Source organism: Hypanus sabinus, chromosome 5 (genome assembly GCF_030144855.1).
Source record: "Hypanus sabinus isolate sHypSab1 chromosome 5, sHypSab1.hap1, whole genome shotgun sequence".
Lineage (NCBI taxonomy): Eukaryota > Metazoa > Chordata > Chondrichthyes > Myliobatiformes > Dasyatidae > Hypanus > Hypanus sabinus.
In genome coordinates this window covers 45342651-45360023 of record NC_082710.1, presented here as the reverse complement: position 1 = coordinate 45360023, position 17373 = coordinate 45342651, and the positions used below count along the sequence as shown (strand labels likewise).

General features: G+C 37.5%; 1 protein-coding gene across 1 annotated transcript in view; it reads left to right on the top strand.

The window, feature by feature from the left end:
* LOC132394122 (hippocampus abundant transcript 1 protein-like) overlaps nucleotides 1-17373 on the top strand; it is a 59589-nt gene that overhangs the window by 28451 nt on the left and 13765 nt on the right. Inside the window, exons 4-8 of the mRNA XM_059969885.1 lie at nucleotides 9955-10079; nucleotides 10371-10485; nucleotides 12354-12572; nucleotides 14224-14337; nucleotides 14992-15063. Coding sequence (XP_059825868.1) covers nucleotides 9955-10079; nucleotides 10371-10485; nucleotides 12354-12572; nucleotides 14224-14337; nucleotides 14992-15063 — 645 coding nt within the window. The remainder of the gene's footprint in view (nucleotides 1-9954; nucleotides 10080-10370; nucleotides 10486-12353; nucleotides 12573-14223; nucleotides 14338-14991; nucleotides 15064-17373) is intronic.

Here is a 17373-nt window from a genome sequence, read left to right as displayed (position 1 = left end):
CGTTTCAGGCTGAGATCCTTCATCAGGAATGGAAAGTAAGGGGGAAGAAGCCAGATTAAGAAGGTTGGGGGGGGGGGGAAGGAGAACAAGCTAGAAGGTGATGATGGGTGTATCCAGGTGGGTGGGAGAGGGGAGATGAAGTAAGAAGCTGGAAGGTGATAGCTGGAAAAAGTAAAGGGCTGGAGAAGGAGGAATCCGATAGGAGAGGAGAGTGGACCATGGGAGAAAGGGAAGGGGGGGTGCCAGGGGAAGATGATAGGCAGGTGAAGAGAAAAGAGGCAAGAGGGACACCAGAGAGAATTGAAGAAGAGGGGAGGGAAGAAAATTACTGTAAGTTGGAGAAATCAATGTTCATGCCATCAGGTTGGAGGCTAGGACCAGAATAGAGGGGTGTCTATCTGGAACAGAGGAGAGGAGAAATTTCTTTAGCCAGAGGGCGGTGAGTCTATTGCCATGGATGGCTGTCAAGACCAAGTCATTGAGAATATTTAATGTGGAGGTTGATAGATTCTTGTTTAGTCAGGGCATCAAATATTATGGAAAGAAGGTAGTAGAATGGATTTGAGAGGGCTAATACATCAGGCATGATGGAATGGCAGGTCAGACTCAGTGGGTCAGATGGCTTGGTTTTGCTCCTGTGTCCTATTGCTCCTCCAACCTGAGAGTGGCCTCATTATGGTGGTAGAGGAGGTCATGGACTGACAGATGGAAATGGAGATTGGAATTAAAATGGTTAGTCACTGGGAAATCCTGCACATCCACAATGCACGACAGGACAAAACGGAACAAATCAGAACAAAACCCAACAAGCAACATAACAACAACATCAAATCAAGCCCTGGTCCTCTCTTCTTACACACATACGCAGTCCTCCAACCCCAGCACAGGCTGCCTCTGGCCTCCAGCAGGTTCACGGACTTTGGCCTTCAACTTCCCCAGTGTGCTTTAGTACATCTCTTCCTTTGGGTTATACATTGGCAGGTCTGCAGTGCAGGTTAACTTCAAGTGCTGCTGTCTCCTCCCATTCTATTCCATGCATCAGAAGCTGCAGGTGTGGAAAACCATATATTGTGAACCCTGTATCAGTTTTTTGAGGTCTGTCTCAATTTATCCCTTTAATTTCCTATTTTAAGTGCATTGGTGAAGGTCAAAAATGAGATCATAGAAATGCTTTGAATGTAATTGGAAATGTCTAATAGAGTTTGGAGTATTTATGTATTAGCAACATCAGTAGGAAGGTTTATTATTCTTTGGATCTGAAATGTTTTTTGGATTAAACCTAACTATCTTGTTACCTGCAATAATATCACGGATGTTATATAATGTATCTATTAAAATCTGTCTCCTGGGACTTGCTGGTGAAAAATTATTTGATAAATTACAGAGACTACTAGATCTTAAGGTGCCAAGTCTGATTCCTGTTTGATGTTCAGTTGACAGTGTAATCAGGATCAGCAATTATAACATTACAGATGTTCTCTGTGCGTTTTGGCAAGAAGAAAATTCTTCTGCATCTTTGTTCCTAACCACTGTACACTGATTGAAAGTACATGCACATGGATGTTCAGCAAGAAAGTTATTTTCATCTGTGCAAGAATTTATCATGCCCAGAGCTGACTTGTGAAGAATTTTCAATGATGAAGAAATAGGTGAATAAAGGATATCATAGATTTCACTTTAAAACTCACAAATATTGATATTAGATATTGAATGTATGAAAATCATTGATTGTGAGATATTGCCTGGTTTTTACCAAAAGGTACAGAATCCTATCTGATTAAATTGCAGTTTTAATTTTAATCCCAAATTTGCTTTGTCAGAATATAGATGGTAAAGATTAGAGAAGAAGGCAATATTAGTGACATTAGGCAGAAAGCATGACTCAAACATGGACACAAATGATCTCCACCTTAGCCCTTTGAATTGTTCATCATCAAAACTAATTGGCCAATAACCATTCATTGATCACTAGCTCACACTTTAGACGACAAACAAACAAATTAAATGGGGAACAAATGCTGTCTGACCTTTTAAGTATCTTCTGCATTTTTATATCAGATTCGACTGTGAGTTGTATTTTTGTTTATAATGTAATATGTGATTATGTAATATCACTTCTTCATTTCATTTCCTTATTTTAAGGAATAAAATTAGTCTGAATTTGATTTCAGTTAAACATAAATAAAAGGATTAGTATAAATCCAGAGCTGCACCTTCCTCAACGCAATGATCTGATTTATTTTCAATCTTATTCTTTAAATTCACCTCAGAGTAATTGATGCTATTATATTTTGAGATGATATTGAAATAAAGTAATTTTGGTTTTAACAATGAGTCAGAGTACAGGAAGGAGATGGAGCCAAGTGGCTTGGTGTCATGACAACAACCACTTCTCTCAATGTTAGCAAAACAAAAGAGCTAGTCATTGACTTTAGGTAGTGGGGTGCTGAATACACTTTTGTTTGAGAGGTTTACGTTCCTCAGAGTAAACATCACCAATCACCTGTTCTTTATCAATGTATAGATGCCATGACCAAGAAAGTGTAACAGTGCTCCTGCTTCCCTAGGGAGCTAAAGGCATTCAGCATGTCCCTTTCGACTTGTATTTTTATTGATGCACCACAGGAAGCTTCCTACTCAAATGCACCATGACTTGGTATGGCAAATGCTCTGCCGAAGATTGCAGGAAACTACAGAGTGTTGTGGTCACAAGTCAGCACAGCATGAAAACCACTCACTTCCATGTACTCAATCTCTTCTCAGCCAACATAATCAAAGACCCCTCCAACTCTAGCCATTATCTCTTCTTCCCCTTTTCCAACCCCCACCTCATTGGGCGGAAAATATTAAAAACATGAAAGCATGTACCAGCAGGCTAAAGGGGCAGCTTATCCCACTTCTGTAATGCTACACTGGACTTTTTTTTTTGAAAGTGTTGCTTCCTCTGAATTTTTTTGTTGATAATAGACCACTTGAAGCTGAACACAAACATGATTTCAACCTATTTCTATCACATGGGAATTTGGAGAAACAAGAAATTAACTTTTATTGAATATAAGGCTTTTAATTGCATAAAGGTGCTGATGATTTGCAACAGTTCAACTAAGCTAAAAATGTTTTGTTGATGATTTTCATTTGTACTCCATTTCTGAGGCTTCTCGTTTAAATGTCCAACAGTAATCGGCCAGCACTGAAGGATTCCAGTTGCCCTGATACTGTTTCTCCATGATCTCAATATCCTGGTGAAACTTTTCACTATGCTTGTCCCTGACAGTACCAGGATTTGCAGGGAACAAGTCTTAAATGGGAATGCAGAAAATTAATCTTTAGTGACATGTTGTACTTCATGGTTTTGTATGCTTGAAGCATGTTGTCAACTAGCTGCTTGTAGCTTGGTGCTCTGTAGTTGCCAAGAAAGTTTTCAACAACATCCTTGAATGCCTTCTGTGCGATTTTTCTCCAATCCCACTTGAGTTCTTTGAATTGCCTGCCATTGATAACCTGTTTGATTTATGGATCAACAAAAATGCATTTCTTAATCTTGGGATCAGTTATTCTGACGAATTATGAATTGAAAGAACAGATGCAGGCAAAAAAAGATGTGTGATAGGGAAATTTCATGGTGATTTTCATGTCAGCAGCCTAAAAGCCATAAAATGCATCCAAAGTTATTCGGGAAGCAAAATCATTGTTGTCCAATGTTATCAAGTGGACCTCTTATACAATAAAATGGACTGTTAATATCACAACATAGCATATCAACGACTTGTGCCTTAGTGTGCCTGTAGTGCACCTTCTCCATAACTGTAACACTATATTCTGTACTCTGTTATTGCTTGGTATGATGAGATGATGAAATTATTTCTATGAGTGGCATCTAAAACAAAGTTTTTCCCCGGTACCTCTGTATGTAACAATAATAAATCAGTTTACGCATTGATATAAAATTACCAAATCTGAGAGATATTGTCACAGTTAACTCTAGATCCCTCGAGTCTTTATCTTTCAAGTACATTTCCTACTCAGGACAGTGTTTGCTTCAGAATGTTCTATATTCCTTTTCCAACACACGTGCACGATGCTGGAGGAACTCAGCAGGTCAGGCAGCATCTATGGAGGGGAATAAGCAGTTGATGTTTCAGGCTGAAATATTTCATCAGTACTGGAAAGGAATGAGGGAGAAGCCAGAATAAGGTGAGTAGAGAGGAAAGAGTATAAGCTACCAGGTGATGGGTGAGATCAAGTGAGGAAGAGGAAATTATGCAAGAAACTGGGAAATGAAAGAGGTAAAGGGCTGAAGGAGGAGAAATCTAATAGGAGAGGACTGTGGACCATCGCTTTCTTTCCTGGCCCTGATCACCTTATTTTCTCTATAGATGTATACTCCATCCTCCATCAGGAAGTCCTTTTGTGGGCAACAGACCTAACCAGATCCCCCTCCATCCACCACCACTCTTCTCCATTTGATGGAACTCGCTCTCACCCTTAACAATTTCTCTTTTGTCTCCTTCCACTTTCTCCAGACCAGAGGTGTAGCCACAGGCACCAATGTGGGCCCCAGTTATGCCTTCCTCATCATCAGCTATGTGGGACAGTACATGTTCCAAGCCTACACTGGTAATGCTCCCCAATGCTTTCTCCACATATATTCCTCCATCTCCCCTATCTCACTCTGCTCCTGCTCCATTCCTTTCCAGTCCCGATGAAGTGTCTCAGCCCGAAATGTCAACTGTTTATTCCCCTCCATCGATGCTGTTGAGTGTTTCCAGCATTTTGTGTATTGCTTTAGATTTCCAACATCTGCACAGTATGTCTACATCATCAAAGCTGATTGGCTAATTGTCTGTTGTGTCTATATCATTCAATTGTGAATGTCCCAAGTGTGTAATATCCGAGGTTCAAGTGAACAAGATATGTGTTTTAAACCTTCTCAGGGGGTCAATAGTAGTGGTGGAAGAAATCCATGTGTTGATTTTTTTGCTTTAATAAACTTATAAGAACATTCAGTGTTCAACAGGAAGGACTGTTTTTTTCAATGTGGAAATCAAAATTACGTTGTTTTTAATGCAACACATTGCAAGATCCTTTACAAAGGCATTGTCAAACAATAATTGGCACCAAACCAACTGTTGGATACACAGTGCAGATAATTAAATCTTTATCAAAGATCTAGATTTTTAAGGAGCTTATTAAAATTGCATAGATGGGGTATACATAGATGGAGGCTTAAAGTGTTTGGGCATTATAGTTAATAGTCCTGCCACCAAAGCTGGATGAGTTAAATCTGGCGATTAAGTGATCAGAATTTGAGGAATGTAATAATTCAAGGGATTTTAAAAAATGGAGACCAGAGAAATGGCAGGGGAAACCACTGACAAGTTAAAACCAGGATGAGAATTGCAAAGTGGGTTTAAAATATTTAACTGAGGCCAGTTTAGGCCAGTGCAATAGTGTCCATGGGATCCAGTGTAAGATGGCAAAATGGATCCAAAATCTTTTGGTAGTAAGCTGATAGTGGGGGTGGGGGGGTTGATTACGCGACTGGAAACCTGGAACAATGATGTACCATGGAGATCAGTGGTTGAGACTTCTTGTTTGTTGCAATTTCACTGTGAATGTTGGAGCAGAGTGTTTGCAGTAGAGTGATGCTGCATGGACACAGGCCTTTCATCTTGCCACACCCATGCCAACCATCCAGTGTGGTGTACCTATACTAGGAAAGGAAGTGTGGCTTCCTTGCAGTGGTAATAATAGTGAGGGAGCTGGTCTTAGGTTACAGGATGGTATTGATCCATTGGCAAGATGGGGACACCAGTGGCAGCTGAAGTTTAAGCCTGCTAAGTGTGAAATAATGCACTTTGAAAGGGTTCATCTGAATCGACCAAACAATGAATGATAGGGCCCAACGGGATATTAAGGGGCAGTGGGACTTTGATGTGCAATTTCAGAGACCCCTGACGATTGTAGCACAGGTAGGTAAGATTAGGGAAATAAACATACGTTGTTTCGGTCTGAGACTCTTCATCAGGATGCTTGCTTTAATTAGTCAGTGCATAGTATATTAAAGCAGAGATGTTATGGTCCAACACTATAAACCAGGGGTCGGCAACCCGCGGCTCCGGAGCCGCATCTGGCTCTTTCATCTCTGTGCTGCGGCTCCCCGTGGTTTGTTAGTTTTTGAAATGTAATTCGAAATTTGAAGATTATGGTGATCTTGTACAATCTAAATAAAACGTTGTGGCAACCCCATTTCCTGGCACATCCGAACCGGCTCACAATTAGCCACCATTCCGGCTAAGGGAGATAGCCTACGGGGGTTTGTGAGTACGTGTCTTTTGGAGCATCCGCGCCCACGGGGGGCGGGTTGAGGGAGGCTTTAAAGCAAGGCTGTTTAGTTCAAATAAAGTTATCTTTGACTGCGGTGTCGTTATTTTAGCGCTGCGTGTAACACACCGCTACAACGTGTTTTTTATCGCTATTAATATATGCCACCGCTGCCAATGCCTGACACCCGCCAGTGCGCGATTTCTTTTAATTTTTCGATCCAAGGTAGGCTAACTATGGAATAACCTTCAACCCAACGTTTTTTTTCGGAGTTCAAAATGTTTTTGTTGCATGCAGAAATGTAATTTTGTTTTCCCTGCAGGAGTTCATCAATTTCATAAATGCAACACATTATAGTTTGTTTATACATAGCGTAAAGGCAAAAAAAAACCGTTGTATGTAGTGTTATTTCATTTTAAATGTCAAACGGGTTTTGTGGCTCCCAGTGTTTTCTTTTCTGTGGGAAATGGGTCCATATGGCTCTTTCAGTGGTAAAGGTTGCTGACCCCTTCTATAAACCATTGGTTAGGTTGAAGCTGAAGTGTCATCTGCAGTGCTGGTTGATTCACTAGGATGGAGTGTTTGAGTCTTGAGAAAGGTTGACTAGGCTGTATTTGTTTACAGGAAGCTGAGAAGGGAACTGACAGATGTAAACAATTATGAGGGCCATAGATAATGTTGATGGGAAGAAACGTTTCCCAATTGTGTCTAAAAGTTAGGAGTAGGAAGTTTAGCTGGAATCAAAGGAAGAATTTTTTTTTCTATGCAGTGGATGGTTGGATTTAAAACTAACCGCTTGAGGAGGTGGTAAGGCAGTCACTCAAAACATTTAAGCTATTTGTGGATGAGCATTCAAAGTGCCAATTTATCAAAGGTTACGGGCCTCATACTGGAAAATCGGACTAATATAGGTGCGCACTCAGTTGGCATGGGTGTGGCAGGGCGGACATCCTACATCCATGCAGTATTAATTTGACAGTTTTTAATTTCATTTCATCTTCCAGCTTCCACAGAATTATGCTTTTAATGCAAATATATTACCAAATTTATACTTGCAGCATTTTGTTTTTTGATTTATCTTTGAAATGTCTATTATTTTGCTATTTTGTGAACAAGGTCATTTAATTCTGTCTACCTTGTGTGCCTTTTTACACCATTTCTACAAATTAACTTCAGTTGTGAAGCATGGAGAAGTAAATAATTGGAAAACTTGGCTGATTCCTCTGCATTAGCAGCGAATCTCACATATTTCTAGTCCAAAATCAGAACTTTAAATGCTGCTTCTCATGGAATTGTGTATGCCTAAGCTACTATGATCCAGTGCATTTTACTTGCAGCTTTTTTTTCCCCTTTTTATCTCAGAATAGGTGAATTGGCTTTCTTATTTTTGGATCTATCTAAGATCTAAAGACCAGACATTTAAGTATGTAAACTGAACCTTTGGAATGAGTCTGCCCAACTACATTTCCTTTCAAAGATTCAAAGTACATTTATTATCAAAGTTTGTATGCAACCCTGAGATTTGTCTTCTCGACAAACAACCCTGAACCAAAGAAAACCATGGAACCCAGTTCAAAGAAAACATCAAACACCACCCCCCAATGCAAAAATAAAACAAACTGGGCTAATGGCAAGAAAAAAAGAGAGAGAAACACAGATATAAAACACCATCAAAAGAGTCCAAACGATTTCAGTTCCCCCCGGTGTTCGTAATCTGCAGGCTGCCCCCATTCAAAATTGCCCAAAATAGGAACAACAGTTGAAAGCAACCAGAAACACATCATAACGTCCACAATTGCTTGATTAAACCTTGCTGAGGGCCCAGGTCTCCAGTGCCATCCTTTAACAGCATTGAGGGAGAGAGAGAGAGAGGGGGTGGGGGGAACCATCACACACAGACACCTTCCCCAAGCAGCAGTGAGAAGCCGGTAGATGGCTCTGAATACCCACTCTCCTTCCGCACCATTTTCAGGCTTCTTGCCCTTGAGGCTGCACGCTTCGCTCGAAACATCCTCCCAAACAACAAAGTGCCAGATTGGCCTGAAAAATGCACCACCAAGATGTCGATCACAGAGGCTCCAACAAAAGCAGAACTACGTTTGGAAGGAAAGGAATGCATGAAAGAAGTAGTCTGGAGGGTTTTGCACTTTGTCACATTGTTGGCTGGTGCCATCTTTCCTCAATTCTGTGGTCTGTAAGGAGTTTCTACATTCCCCTTGTCTCTGATTTCCACCCACAGATCAAAGACCTACTGGTTGGTAGGTTAATTGGTCATTGTAAATTGTCCTGTGATTAGGCTAGGGTTAAATCAGGTTGCTGGCTGACATGGCTCGGATGGCCGAAAGGGGCCATTCTTCGCTGTGTCTCAATAAGTAAATAAAATCTATACCATTCATTGAGTAGAAACTGGAAAGAACTCCTTTGATAAAAAGACCAGAAGTCTTTAAAATCTGGCTGGTTCTCTACAAGTATTACTGGTTTCCACCCAAGAGGCAAAGCATCAGTTTCAGAACTGTTGCTGAGAATTCCCATTTCCTTCTGTAAATTTCTCCTTTACAACAGAATAGAAATTCTCTATTGTTTGAGGTGTGGACATTTTTAATAATATTGAAAGTTGTTGAAGTCAGTACTGCTATATATTATTACATTGTGGCTCTTGGAGCCAAGTTTAAGTCTCAAAAACAATCGGCTATAAGGTGTAAGAACACAAAAAGTCTGAAAGTGCTGGGATGAAAATAAGAAAACTAGTGCATGACAGGAGCAAAATGGTCATTAAAGTATTGCATTGAATGGACTTCAATTTCACAATGATATCTATTTTAATCACCTGAAATGCAGAAATTACACAATGTACAAGTTAAGTGTCTTTACAATCCTGATAGATCAAGATATTTAGCATGAAACTTTGAAAGTTCTCCCAAATTCCTCAACCCCGTCAGCAATGATCTGCCTGCTTCTTTAGTGTTCAAAAGTTCAGAATAAAGTGGTTATCAGTACTATGCAAAAGTCTCAGGCACCCTTCAGGGCTTCTCAGCCTGGAGTCCACAGACCCCTTGCTTCATGGTATTGGTCCACAGCATAAAAATGGTTGGGAACCCCTGCATATCGGTTTCAGACAGTATTTCACATCTTATTATTTTCATTTACTTGCAATATCTGATTTGAAGTGGGTAGAGAATGCAGAATATGTAGACTCCACTTTGCATGGAGGGAAAAAAAATAAACCAGGCATCCAGATTGTGTTATTTTGTGATGCTGAGTCTGATTTCATGTTTATTTGATGTGTTTAAATAGGACATGGGACTTTATTGTGTTTAGCCCTTGAAATGTTCCAAAGTAAAAGATGATAAGTAAATTGGACAGTGCACTCACAAATACTAATTCAAATGTTTGATGCAAAATCTGAATTGTATATTTATACAATAATTAGAACTGATATTTAATATCAAGCGCAGCTAAATAAAAGTAAACAAACTTTGGGAAAACATTATATTTTGGCAGCTCTAAACTAGCAGAGTTGAGAATTGCTGATTTTATTGTTTTTCTTGTAGTGAAACCAGCTTATTATCTTTGAATGTAGTAATGTTGAAGTCTGAGGTAATTCTATGCTTTTCCCTTCCTTTTTTTTAGGGGTTCTTATCATTTATGAGTGCTCCATTAATAGGTGCTTTGTCTGATGTGTGGGGAAGAAGATCATTTCTTTTGTTAACGGTGTTCTTCACATGTGTCCCAATTCCATTAATGATAAGGCCATGGTGAGTGTATAAAGTTACATTGGTTGGATCACATAATGTTCACATACAAGAAGCAAACCTCACCCTCTCCCCCACCCCCAGCACTTTATTTTAGCATATACCAGGGAAGAATTATAGTTCTTTCTGTAAAGGCTCAGTGTTTTTCAGTAAATACTATGTATCAAAGTACAATTAAGTTGCAATATTAAAGTCAAAAGATTTTTAAACAAAAACTTGATTAGAAACTGTGGGAATGGTAACTTTGTTTAATTGGAGGCACAGTTTGTTATGCTTTTCTTTTTGTTTTTGCAGGTGGTATTTTGCTATTATTTCAGTGTCCGGAATTTTTGCAGTCACTTTTTCAGTGATATTTGCATACGTAGCTGACATTACACAAGAGCACGAGAGGAGTACAGCATATGGACAAGTAAGATCAATTTTCACACTTTTATGCACGTGTAGACCAGTTTACTTACCTTACAATTATAGGTTTATCTTGTCACTTTTATCTTTTCCTCTCTGTAGCCCTCATATTTGGTTGAGAGAGGGAAAAGTAGGTGGGAAATGGTGAAGGGGTGGGTGGTGACTAGTACCAGAAGTTCAAGAAATCAGTATTCATGCCATGAGGTTGGAGGCTATCCTAACGAAATACAAGTTTTTGTTCCTCCAACCTGAGTGTGACCTCACCACGACCTCTCCCCTCCCCCCACCTTTTAACTCTACTCCTCATCCTTTCTTAATCCTGACCTGCCCAAAACATCGATTGTACTCTTTTCCATAGATGCTGCCTGGCCTGCTGAGATCCTCCAGCATGATGTTATAAACATTGATTAAAACAAAAAACAAGGTTGAAATTCTTTTCAAGCCATAAAGCTACAGAATGAACAGATCATTTTTACAATAAGTGGAGAATGCCACATAGTGTTGTTAACACTGCAATAGAAGATATAATTAAATCCACTTTGGAAATGTGTATTTTATGCCGTTTAGTCCTTGGAGGGATAGATGGTGGTGAGAAAGGTAGTGAAGAGAACAGTGTATAATTACATTTTATCAAGTAGCTATTTGGAGTGTGCAGAAATACAACAATTAAAGAAACACTATTCCTATCCCAGTAAATTTTAACATTTCCCAATTTGAATCTTTTTGCATTTGTAAATTATTTGAATAGAAGAAAATAATTCTTAATTTCTCTCAAAATGCTGTTGTACTCTGGTCAGTTTCTGCCAAATCTAACTGCCATAAGATACAGATGAAACAAAACTCATTCTGTGTTACAGATGGAATTCTACTGTTAACTTCAATATCTAAAAAATAAATTTCCCAGTTTTCATTGTTCTGCATTAAGATCCCCACGATGCAAAGATAATTGCAAGTGTCAGAATAGAGGAATGAAGCTAGAGTAATATTGGAACCCTTTTTTATATCGGTTTGTTTTTATTACAAAATAAACTGCTGTGCTGCAAAGAGAAAATTGTATTTAGTGCTTTGTGCTTTATGGTTAAATAATTATTTAATAATCCTTTCCCTTTTGTTATAGATGCTCACTGCCTTATAAGGTTGCAGGTTTACCACTGTCCGTCATGTGTTTGAATTGTTTTCAATGATTTAGAGGATGCAGTAATAGGGATTTTCAGCAAAATTTGCCTGTAGTAAATTAATATGTAATCTTTTAAAGTGATATGTCTTCCCTAATTTGAGGAAGATAATTGCAGCCGCCTCTATAGTACATTGGCCAATGTCTATATTTGAATTTATCTTGACAAGTAAAGATAATCATTTAGTGGGGAATCTGTGATGTCTGTTATAAATTGGATATATTTTATAATTGGTGCATTTTGTTTGCTCTGAGACTTTAAAATGATAATGATTTAGAGTGAATAGCAGCTGCTTGATCTTTGAGTTTAATGTACTGCAGTTCTAGACTGTACTTTAGTGCTAGTTCTGATCCTTTTCACTTGTGCCAAATGTGATTCCTGGATTGGCTCCTGTTGTAGCCTGGAAGACAGTTGTAATAGGGTTAATAATAACTCAGCACGCAAATGCAGTATTACATTTGGATTCTTTGGTCTTGTTCCTTCAGTGGGTCAACTGTAATGACCTACTTCGAAGCTCAAATTGTTATGTCAGTGCTAGTAGACTGAGACAGGTTCTTATCAAACCCATAGGCCATGATATGTTAGGTTTATTTTTTAGCTTTTATAGTGTGCAGTTAATAAATTGCCAGTCTTGTTTGAAAACTGAGTTTGTTAATGAAACTTTTAAGTAATTTTTTTCTCACTTCTCCCTCTCCAGGTATCAGCAACCTTTGCAGCAAGCTTGGTAATTAGTCCTGCCATTGGTGCTTATCTTTCTAGTAAATATGGAGATGATCTGGTGGTACATGTGGCCACTGTAATTGCAGCATTGGACATCTGTTTTATCTTGGTGGCTGTGCCTGAATCTCTCCCCGAAAAGGTTCGACCAGCTTCACGAGGATCAGCTTTCTCATGGGAGCAAGCAGACCCTTTCTCTGTAAGTATGCTTTATTCTGTATGTACACAATAGTTATCATAGTATGGGAATACTCTGGGAGCTGTCAGAGACTTGATGAGCTATATGGCTAGTTCCTATGTTGGAAAGAAAAGGAGAGAATTAATCTCTAATTTAAAAAAAAAGTTTCATGCATTTTTATTTTAACTCTTGGGCCCACTAAAAGCAAATAGAGTTGATCTACTATCTTGGGCTGACTTTTGCCACAAGCTACCCTGAGGTAGTATTACATCTTTCATCCAAAGGTGATACATTTTGCAGTGTTTGCTAAATGAGTTCAAATTGTGTTGCACTTCAACAAATATTGGAAACATTATTGAATTTAATAATACTGGATGCTATGATATGCAGAAGCTCAGAACAAAAGTTGATTATTTCCACTTTCGCACAATGGATGTTGTACCAGTAGAATTAGTTGCTTTATCCAACACTGTGCCTTCAGTTAAATTATCCATTATCTCATCTTTGGATATTTTTGCCAGAGAACAATTGCGGAATTAGAATTTGCGCTGTTTTCTTCTCATATTGACTTTCACTTTATTAGTATAATGCTATTTTCAAACTACAGTCTTGTCTCTTGACAGCAATAATAGTTTGATAGGAAAAAGTGTGACCTAATCCTTGGTTTTGCTATCACAAAGGGACATTCTCCATTAGCAGTGTGATTGTCAGGGGTGGCTAAGCTATTTGTCTGCTGTCATTTAGGCTAATCTGAATTAGTCTCCCTTTCCTGTTTACTTTGTTCAGTTTATACAGCACACCTTGCAAATTCCCATGGCACTACCTGTGTTGTAGAAAACGAAAGGTTTAAGTAACGCTGAAGATAAAGGTTGGTTTTATTTGTGACATGTGCAGTGAAACATACAGTGCAGTGCATCATTTGCATCAACAACCAACACAGTCCAAGGATGTGCTGGGGGCAGCCGGCAAGTGTTGCCATGCTTCTGGTGCAAACATTGCCTGCCCAAAACAACTTAACCTGAACTGGTACATCTTTTGGAATGTGGGAGGAAACCAGAACACCTAAAGGAAACCCACACTGGAAACATATAAACCCCTTACAGACAGTGGCAGGAATTGAACCCCAATTATTGACACTCTAAAGTATTGTACTAACCGCTATGCTACCATGCAAGATACCAGAAATATAAGAAGTCTTCATCTGCTCTTTAAATAACTGCCATGCTCACAGTAACACTACAGTGCATCTTGCCTAAGTCTCAGTCTTCACTTAAATTTCCTGTTCTGTTTTTTTACTGAGTGGACTGACCAGTCCCAAATATCACAGTTGCATAACTGCTACCTGAATCAGACAGTATTTCACATCTTATTATTTTCATTTACTTGCAATATCTGATTTGAAGTGGGTAGAGAATGCAGGATATGTAGACTCCACTTTGCATGCTACCTGAATCCATACCCGTTCCTCTTTTTTGCAATAATCTTTTTCAGTGTTATTCCTTTAATCTTGATTTCCCTATGCATTTCAGCACGTTTGTATTTGTTCTGTGTTCGGTCATGCTATTCAGATTTAGGATGTTGGGTCAAGTACTGTGAGGTTCTGATCAATTATAATAGATCCTAAGTGACTTGAGGCTGACAGCACTTACAAGGTAGTTTTTTTTTGTTGCAGTCCTTGAAGAAGGTTGGGAAGGACACCACTGTGCTGCTAATCTGCATAACTGTGTTTCTCTCGTACCTGCCTGAAGCTGGACAGTACTCCAGCTTTTTCCTTTATCTTAGACAGGTTTGTATAAAATCATTCACTTAGCATTTTTTTGATCTTGTGTACAGCTTCAATGGTGCCATTAGCTTGCCCAGTAAGTATGACCAGAATTTAGAATGTGATAAATTCTGGCCACAATATATTTCATTATATTGGTAATAAATGTTTTGAGTTAACACTGTATTTGAGTTTGATGTCAACAAACTACTTGGTTGGGATTGCAAGGAGGGCATTACAGCTGGGGTTTTCTCCAATTTTAAGTGTTTTTCTGCCTTTGTAATGTGAATAGGTCAACATTACCTTTTGCCTTTTTCCTCACAATTTTTATTTCAAGCAATTTTGAATGATGTTGGTGTTGTATATTAGAAGATCTGCAACTTCCTGAAGGCCAAAAATGATGAATTTTATTAAGAAAATTGAGGAAGAGTATCAGCAAGGTTTTATTTTACAAGTAAACCCTAAAATAAAATTATCAACCATTGAAAATCCCATTGATAGGAAACTATAATTTCTATACAATTGTATAAATCATAGCTACAATGTTCTCATTTTGTTCTGCTGATCTAGGCAAATCATGCAGCTTCTGCTTTGCCTATTTGTTTTAAGTTAGTATTTGATGATGTGTACTTTGATAATAAATTAACTTTGAACCTAAAATTTTGACTATTTTCCCAGGTTATAGATTTTTCTCCTGGGAATCTTGCAGCCTTTATAGCTGTGGTGGGAATCCTCTCTATAATAGCACAGGTGTGTATTGAATGGTTTTGTATATTAATGTTCTGGAAATTCCTATGGAGGTAACTTTGCAGACTAGGATTTCCAGTATTAAAACTAAACGCACAACCTAATATGTGCAATGGTGTTTACTTACACACATGCGAGTTTAAAGGTTTATTTTAACTAAGTTGAATTCAAGTAAATTAAGGGAGGGGAGAAAATAAATGTGCAATTAAAAATGAACTTTTTTTTCCCCAAGTGTAGAGTAAGTAATGTTACTTATCACATTAAACCTGATATTACTGGTGTCTTATGAGACTGTTGCTGGAGGAATAGCCTTTATGATGATCTATTCAACCATAGCTTATCTGATCATAAAACTTGTCCTTTGTTAAAAGTTGGGTCATTTTGTTTACCTTCAATTTAGTTTCAGTTTAAATGCTTTAAATTTACTTGTATCCAGTTTGTTTTACTGTTGTATAAAGTTAGAGAGATTTTAACCCACACTGATTTCAATGTATTCAACTTTTGTTAGCCTAGTATCTCATTCTGTTTGTAGTTCAGTCCTGTTTCTGTTAAAGTCTATAATGACATTAACATCAAAATACCTTTTCAGGATAGTCCAAGCAGCTTGAGGTTTTGCTGTAGTCTGTATTGTGATTTAGTTTTAACACAAGTTACTGATTTTGTTTTTACTGTGAAAATAACCATTTCCATTACATCACTTAGTTAAGAAATATGATTTGCTTTAGTTAGCTGTTCAAAGGACATAATGTTATCATCCAGAAACAGATCACGAAAACATGTTATACCTTTTGTTTTCCATAAAAGAAAAGCTTGATCCATAAATGAAGGCCAAAAAAAAAATTAGATATTATAGGACATGATAAAATAAATTTATTCAAACCAAAAAATTTACGAAATTGAAACCAAGTTCGTTATGTATATCTGACTATAGGATTAGTTATCTGTTTATTCAATTTGAATAAAGAGAAAGGAAGTGAAGATCCTAAGATTGAAATCAATGAAAAATCTTGCACAGATTTACATTCCAAATTTACCCATTGTGGGCAAGTAGTATAAATATAATTTACCTAAAACCCATTTTTTAAGATATTTGCAAGTTAGAAATTTTTTGTATAATGAGTTACAGTCTTTTTCGAAAGAATGTCCTTTGGACATTACAGAAAGAATTTTAGCCCTTAATCCTTATCAAAAGGGTTTAGTAGCCATCATTTATAAGATGATCATGAATTTACAGTCAGATGTATCAGAAAAAATTAAGAAGGAATGGCAAGAGTTGCATTGTCCTATATCTACTGAGCAATAGGATAAAATTTTATTATTGGTAAATTTGTCCTCTATTTGTGCTAAACATGCCCTAATACAATTTAAGGTTGTACATAGAGCTCATGTCTAAGGATAAACTGGCTCGATTTTATTCTCATCTTAATTCAACCTGCGATAGATGTCATTCTGATGTTGCTTCATTGACTCATATGTTCTGGTCTTGTCCTTGTTTACAAAATTATTGGAAAGATATTTTCAGTATTATTTCAAGAGTTTTAAATATTGATTTCCAACCGCATCCTCTTACTGCAATTTTCGGTTTACCAATGACGGATAATAATCATTTATCCGCTTCATCTCAGCGAATGATTGCATTTGTTACATTAATGGCTAGAAGATCTATTTTATTGAATTGGAAAGAAATTAATCCTCCAACTATATTTCAGTGGTTTTCTCAAACTATTTCTTGTTTGAGTTTAGAAAAAATTAGAAGTGTGGTTTTTGATCCTTCAGTTAAATTTGAAGAAACTTGGAGACCTTTTATTCAACATTTTCACATGAGTTGAATTGTTTTTTCCTAAACCTTACTTATATTATCCTTAATTATTTGGATGGAGGTTCGGAGTTATTGGCACTTATGTACTTAATATTATTCAATGGCCCATGTTGATTAGTGGGTTTTTTTGTTTTTTTTTCTCTTTCTTTTTTTTGGGGTTTTTCTTTTTTTTCTCTTTTTACTTCTTTGTTCATTAATGTTCTGAGTTTGAGAGGTTATATATTTTTATTATTATACATCTGAATGTCTATTTAAACTATTAATTATGTACTTTCAAACACTGTATCCATGTTTCATTTATGTTTGTTTAAAATTAATAAAAAGATTTAAAAAGAAAAAAGAAATATGATTTGCTTTGTTGTTGAACTGTCAAGTTCGCAAAAAAATATCTTTTTTTTCCTTATTTTCATTGATTCTTCATTTCTTGAGCTTATTAGCTAAGAAATTGGCTCAATCAACACACACACACAATTGCTGGTGGAACGCAGCAGGCC